Consider the following 8062-nt stretch of genomic DNA (forward strand, 5'->3'; position numbering starts at 1 on the left):
TATATTTTAATCAATATCTATTTGATTGTAGTAATGAAATATATTATATTCCATAAAAAGAATTTAAGTTTAAATCTTAAAAATAAAATCATTACGCTTAAAAACAATTAATTTACATGAAGGGTGAAAAAACGATGGACTATAACAAAGAAAAAAGGACAAATTCTTGTTTGTGTTGTAGGTATGAAAAGATTTTTGATTTACACGGCTACAGTGGAACTTGAATGCACCTTATATATACTACCAAAGCATCTCTGCCTCGTACTAGTAAAAAGATCCCGTTCCAAAGCCATTTGCAGCTAGCCATCCAAACTAGTTCACCAAACGATGGCTTCTAAACCAGGAATTCTCACTGATTGGCCATGGAAGCCTCTTGGAAGCTTTAAGGTAAGATGGTCTCCTTCCTTCAGTTTTTTATTATTCTAAACCAGGGATTCTCCCATGCGCTTATACATTGTGTTGTTGGATGGATATATTTACGGTACATAATCCTGGCTCCTTGGATTACGGAGAGCATATACACGGCTATAGTTAAGGATGCAAAGCAGTGGGATGTTTTAAACCTTGCGATACTCCCACTCATGTTATGGAGAATGTTGCACAGCCAGCTTTGGATTAGCTTCTCTCGTTATCGAACTGCCAAAGGCACCAACAGGATTGTGGACAAGGGTATCGAATTTGACCAAGTTGACAGGGAAAGGAACTGGTAATATGAGCTACATTTGCTTCTGAAAATTAATTAATTTTAAAAAGTGGGTATTAATTATTAACCATGAACATTGCAGGGATGATCAAATATTGTTCAATGCAATCCTTTTGTACTTGATAAACAAATACCTTCCAGGAGCTTCTCACTCACCCGTATGGAGACTGGATGGTGTGATTATAACCATGTTGCTCCATGCCGGCCCTGTGGAGTTCCTTTACTACTGGTTGCATAGAGCTCTGCACCATCATTATCTTTACTCCCGCTACCATTCTCATCACCATTCTTCCATTGCCACTGAGCCTATTACTTGTAAGCATGGCCTCTGCCTCTGCTCGCTGAATCCACTTCGCAAACTTAATTATTCGTTAAAATGATATTATATAAAATATTTTTCATTCTTTCGTAAATTTTATTCAAATATTTTTTTAAAAGATATTTTCAAACGCAACATAAACTATATTAGTTATAAAATTTTATCAAAGCATTTGAAAATTGAAATTTATCTTATAATAACTATATTATCTTATTAAACATAATAATAATCAATCTCTTATATTATAACTTCAATGCATAGTGACACATTCGAGCTAAAAGGACAACTAAATATTCATATTTATACTATTAAAATATTAATATTTTACATTATAAAATATTTATTGCTAAATATTTATAAATTATAAATTATATGTGTTATTTAAATATTATTATAAAATATTTTCAATAAAGTATTAGGAATATTATTTAAAATTTTAATTTCTTATTAGGAAGAATATTTGATGCATTACTAGTACATAAGTCTCATGAATCGAGGTAAATAATAACACAATAACATGACACCTCATAATCAAATAAAACAAAAAATGTAAAAGACTTATAAATAAATACTAAAAACTTTATTTAAACATAATTAAATAAATGTTTAAATACTAAACTTGAGACCCTAGACCTTAAATCTAATATTCTAAATATGGGAGTTATTAATATTTATTTATAATAGTTACATTTAATGCTTAAATAAGTTTAAATGAAATTATTGATATTTATCTACAAGTCTTTCATATTTTTTGTTTAATTTAATAATGACGTGTCGTGTCATGTTAGTATTCATTGATGATACATGAGACTGCATCAAATATTATTCTTTATTATTATTAATATTAAAACTTATTAAGAAAATAAGATTGTAATATTAAATAATTTTATTAAATTAATAAATTGTATTAATTATATTAATAAGACATTTTTCATTCACCAAACTACTTTACAAACATACAAAAGAAGAACAAACACACCCGTAAATATGATGTCGCTACTGCTGGGACACCCTCAAACCGTGACCATATCAACCCTTTCCACGTTCTAACATGAGATCAAGAATATATATAAATACAAATAATATAGAATTTGTTAAGAAAAGTAGGAAATAATTAAGGAGTGTGCGTGTTGCAGCTGTGATACATCCATTTGCAGAGCACATAGCATACTATGCCCTGTTCTCAATACCAGGGTTGACAACGATTCTAACTGGAACTGGATCCATTATCTCCTTTGCTGGCTACATCACTTACATCGACTCCATGAACAATATGGGGCATTTCAACTTCGAACTCATTCCCAACTGGGTCTTCTCTATTTTCCCCCCTCTCAAGTACCTCATGTACACTCCATCGTAAGTCCTCTCTCTTTCCTCTTTTGGCATAATGAAAACTACAAGCACGTGATGTGGAATTAATGGAAATAAAAAAGCAAATGACCAAATTCTCCCAACGGCTTTCATTCTTAAGCCTTAGCTAACCAAGTTTGACTGACATGACAAGATAATGGGAAGAATGTAGATATTTTATGCTAGGGTTAATCTAGTTTTGGAACCCAAAGGTTTCACATCCGGCCTCAATATTTTCTTAATCCAGGTTAGTATTTAAATTTAACAATTATCCTTGGGTTTGAATTAGAGAATTATTTTTATATTTGGATCTGATTTTTTTTATTCCTGAACTTAGTAATTGTTGTCATATTAAGGCGTGAACATTTATTATTAAACTTTTTTTTGTTTAATACACACTTTAGCCCTCGAAATATACTGTTTTCCAAACTTTAGTTTTTAAAGTGTTTTTGGCCCATTTCAATCCCTAATGTTATCAAATGTTCTTATTGTAGTCCCTTAAACATTAAAAACTAAGAATTGGTATATTCAGTAAATCATACATTTTAATATTAATTTTTTTTAATATTTTAAAAAAATTACTAAATTTTACAATTTTTTCTATTTTTGTAATTATTTTGCAATTTTTAAAGATTTTAAGGCCTTTTCAAATGATGACATCATTGTGATGTGATTATATGATATGTGGCAACATACGATTGGTTGGTCGATTTTTTTAAAGTCCAAAAGACCAAACTAAGAATGTCTGATACTGTTAGGGACTAAACTGGGAATGTCTGATAACATTAAGGATTGAAGTGGACCAAAAAAAAAACTTTTAAGGACCAAAGTGGGAAAAGCGGTATACTTCATAGTCTAAAGTGAGTATTAAGCTTTTTTCTTCAAGGAAATATTATGGACTAACTTGGTTAAAAAAATTAAAGTCCCAATACGAAAACAGTTGTTAAGTTTAAAAGACTAACTTAGACCAAACAAATTTCAAACTTTATTTAAAAATAATTGTCTAATTCAAAAACTAACTTCGACCAAAATTAAAGTTTATACTCTAATAAGAAAATATTTTTCAAATTTAAATCTCCAATAATGCATTAACCTTTTATGTTATTGATAAAATTACCGGAGTAGGACCTTACCTGTTATTTTTCATTTAAATTATGTTAAGATGATTAAATTCTTAAACAGGTAAATTGTTTTTAAATCAAAATTTTAAATTAACCTTTTATCATTTAATAAATAAATATATTTTTAGAAATTTGGTTATGTAATTTAATTGAACTAATATATGCTGATATGATAATGTTTCATGTAATCCTTTATGATAATTCATTTCCCTTTTTTCTTGATAATAGCACTGATTGCTATAGATGCAGTTACATCATTAAATCCATAGCATGTAATAATGCAAAGCATGCATAATATAACAGTATTTAAGTGTCTACTTAGTACCTGTGATATGACAGACATAAATAATGTTAAATTTTGGTTGAATATTCGGGCAGGTTTCACTCGCTGCACCACACGCAGTTCAGAACCAACTATTCACTATTTATGCCAATCTACGATTACATCTATGGTACAGTGGATAAAAATTCGAACACCTTGTATGAAAATTCCGTCGAAAGAAAAGAGGAATCACCCAACGTGGTGCATCTAACTCACCTAACAACACCTGAGTCAATCTATCATCTCCGCCTTGGATTTGCCTACTTGGCCTCTAAACTATACTCATCAGTTTGGTACTTGTGGTTGCTCTGGCCTGTTACATTATGGTCCATGGTGCTTACCAAGATTTATCGTCGAAATTTTGTTGTTGAAAGGAACCGCTTCGATCAGATCAGATGACAGACATGGGCATACACAAGTACAGGGTACAGGTACGGAAGCTTTATTAGTGCTGCTGGGAGTAGGTGTAGCTGCTAATATATAACATGTATATAATATATATGTATGGATGTATAGTCTTAATCATTAACAGTGCTGTAATTAATTTCCAGTACTGCTTGAAAAGGCAAAAGGAATCCATCAATAACATGATCGAGGAAGCCGTATTAGAGGCCGAGGAAAAAGGTGCTAGTGCGTTGAGTCTAGGCCTTATGAATCAGGCAAGTTTTTCCACCCTCTTCCCATAATCAGTCACTATGCTTGCAGGAAAATTACATTAAAAAAAAAAAGGTAAAAATCATTTTTAACGGAAAAGATAAAGTATGATGCTAACGTGAACACTATGTAGGGTGAAGAGCTAAACAGATATGGTGAAGTGTATGTGAAGAAGCATCCCCAGCTGAAGGTGAAGGATGGGAGTAGCTTGGCAGTTGCAGTTCTCCTAAATAGCATACCAAAGGGAACAACCCAAGTACTCCTTAGAGGCAACTTGACTGAAGTTGCTTTTGCAGTCACCTTTGCCCTATGCCAGAAGGGCATTCAGGTACTATCCCATTCCATTGCTTACTTATTAATTAGCTAGCCATATAAACTGGCAGTGCTAAGCTCTCAAATTCTTAACCATGTCTAACTTTTCTCTAAGGAAATTTGAAGCTCTAACTCCATTCATGCATTGTTTTCGTAATCATTTTACTCTTTTGTGATATCATAATCTTTAATTTTAATTCATTCTAGGTCATTGTATTGCGTGAGGATGAATACGAGAAGCTTGACAAATCATTTGGCACCAAGTCTGAGGATAACTTGGTTATCTCAAAGAGTTATAGCTCTTGCAAGGTAATTCAGTCTCATGCCTCAAGCCTAAGTCTTTCCAAATAAAAATACTTGAAATGGCTAGTAAGTGAAGATGAATTATTGATATGTTGCAGGTATGGTTAGTGGGAGATGACTTGACCGAAGAAGAGCAAAGAAAGGCAACTGAAGGAACATTGTTTATTCCCTTTTCACAATTCCCACCAAAAAAATTGCGTAAAGACTGTTTCTATCACACCACGCCAGCAATGCAAACTCCGATGGCCCTTGAGAATGTGGATTCTTGCGAGGTAAACTTACTCCATCTGTCCATGATTGATGCTCATTTTACTTTGTTAAAATATATGCATTAAAGAGTAACAATATGAATGCATTTAACAGAACTGGTTGCCAAGGAGAGTGATGAGCGTATGGCGCATAGCTGGGATACTGCATGCTTTGGAAGGATGGGAAGAACATGAATGTGGTTACACCATGTGTAACATTGACAAAGTTTGGGAAGCATGTCTCAAGCACGGATTTCAGCCTCTGACGGTCCCAATTCAATCAAAATCCTAGAAGATTTTTAGCAATTTATCTATCTAGTTGATGTCTATGCCTTTTTATGTATAAGCATTTACCTATACTATTATCCTTATCCTGGATTCACCATTTGAGTCTCTATCGAGTTAAAGGTTCTTCTCCAATGTCTCCATAGTACGTATGAGGAGTTTTTAGAGAAATATATAATGCATATTTATATTTCCTTTAAATTTTAATTTTGTTGGTGTAGAGCACCTGACAGATCAAGAATTGTCTTGTCGATTATTGATTATATAATTTACTTTATCATTAATTATGTTAATTTTGTTGGCCTGTCAACATCATTAATAGCTATAAATAAGATGTTTAGGCCTTCATGACTACTTTAAGACTTGTATCATTTCCAAAACCAGCAAATTTTTTTTAATTAAAATATTCTACAAAATAGTTTATCACTTGCAAGTAGAGGCGAATCTAGGGAGCTGGCACCCTAAAATGAGAATTTTTATTTTGATGCTTTAAAATTTTTAAAATTTGAAATTAATAAAAGTAAAATTACAGTTTAATCCCCTTCTAAAATGATAACAATTCCACTATCTATTTAGTTTATCATCTTTAACTTAATCCAAATTAATTCAAGTGATGAAATAATACAAGAAAATTTAATTTAAAATCAACAAATCTATACTAAAGATAATGAAATGGCGATTAGATACTTCCAGGATGGAAGATGATTGGCATGCTAAGTGGTTGTGAGCTCCAATTTAGTGCTCTCAAGTTAAACTAATGTAGGAATCTAAAGCTCGATAAGCTCTCAGATTTCCTAGCCTAACACCCCCTTAATCGCAGCCCTTTCTTATTCCCTAGTTGGATTATCCTAGAGGTTGTCAGATTTATGAGCTATTAAATGCATTAAATCATGGGATTAATATGGACGACATTTTTTTTGTCATGTTGACTTTGACTTTGGCAATTTTAAAGAAATTAAAAAGGTTTGGCCATTATCACCCTTTGTCGCCGACCAGCAATGAAGAAAGGAGAAGAAATTCTCCCTTTTGCTATTTTGTTTATCTCACTTGAATCAAGTAGAAAATATTCTTCCAAGCTTACTTTTACCATCAATTTCATCTTTTTGATTTCAAGTGGGTTAGTGAGAGAAAGTTCAAAGTTAACAACCCGCTTTCACTAGAGTTGGAAAATTCGATTTTTCCGATAATCTAAAAAGTAAAGAAAAACAATTACGTAAGCAATGAATGCTTAGTAAGCTCATATAAAATTTAATCATATCAATCCATTTCATTATGAAAGTTACACATATTAAGAACAATCCAATATTGATACCGCAAGATTTATGAAGCTATATTCAAAAACTCATAAGGTGAATAAATTCACATCATCATTTATACATATCATCCCTAGCATAACAGGATTTTAAATAACTTTAACCTTCCAAATTTCCTTATTCTCATTTGTATTTCTTTACTTATTACACCCATTTCATATGCATAACACACAAGTCTTAAGCATATCATACCACCATAGCCACAAGCTAGTGTATGCAAACATATCCCTTTTCAAATTAATCACATAATAAGTTATTTCATAAGAAATTGTATAACTTAAAACTTACCACTCATTCATGATCACAAGTATATTTTCATTTGAGCACTTACAATTTCAATGCGTTTTATAATTAAACATATTATCATTCAACCAATAGCTTGGCACTTGCCTAAGCATAAAACAACAACACTTGTTAACGTACTTGAACATATTTCATATAATTTCAACATCGATAACCTTATTATCTCAACATGTCACACTTGAGTTTATTACTCGTCTCAACTTACATAGTTTACATGTATCAACATATCAAGATATTGATATATATACATATCATGATACATATCATTCTCTTACCATTTCTTCATATACATATATCATCCAAGACAACTCCTGATATTTTATCATTTGAAGAACGACTTACAGATAAGAGTACATCATTTTCAGAAGCCCAAAGGTTGAACAGAAGCTCATGAGAGCTAAATAGAAATGCATAAGGGTTGAACAGAAGCTCGTAAGAGCTAAACGGAAACTCATATGAGTTGAACAGAAGCTCATAAGAGCTAAACAGAAACTCATAAGAGTTGAACAAAAGCTCGAAAGAGTTGAACGAAAACTCATATGAGTTAAACAGAAACTCGTGAGAGCTAAATAGAAAGTAAACATGAGAGTTCACAAAAAATGTTGAACCTTGGTTTACTTGGGTAATTTACCGTCATTTTCCTCCAATATCGCCATGCGCCACATAACGAATATACTCAAATCTCGCGTTCCATTTAATCTGAATATTCAATTCAATTTTATAATTTCAACAATAATTCATTTTCAAACATAGAATTATTACATAATATCATTCATAAAATCAATATAATAATTAAAATTTAACCGTACGAACTTACCTGGTTAAATTG

The 8062-nt window shown here is 31.7% G+C and overlaps 1 protein-coding gene across 1 annotated transcript; it reads left to right on the forward strand.

Moving 5' to 3' along the window:
* The first annotated feature begins 252 nt into the window (after nucleotides 1–252).
* LOC105774568 (very-long-chain aldehyde decarbonylase CER1-like) lies at nucleotides 253–5904 on the forward strand. Its single transcript, XM_052632509.1, is given in 10 exon segments — nucleotides 253–706; nucleotides 786–1018; nucleotides 2159–2378; nucleotides 3872–4227; nucleotides 4230–4246; nucleotides 4367–4474; nucleotides 4603–4797; nucleotides 4989–5090; nucleotides 5183–5356; nucleotides 5448–5904. Coding segments are annotated over 10 exon segments (1896 nt in total). The 5' UTR covers nucleotides 253–392; the 3' UTR covers nucleotides 5625–5904.
* Nucleotides 5905–8062: the final 2158 nt, after the last annotated feature.

The sequence above is a fragment of the Gossypium raimondii genome, chromosome 6 (assembly GCF_025698545.1).
Source record: "Gossypium raimondii isolate GPD5lz chromosome 6, ASM2569854v1, whole genome shotgun sequence".
In the NCBI taxonomy this organism is placed as follows: domain Eukaryota; kingdom Viridiplantae; phylum Streptophyta; class Magnoliopsida; order Malvales; family Malvaceae; genus Gossypium; species Gossypium raimondii.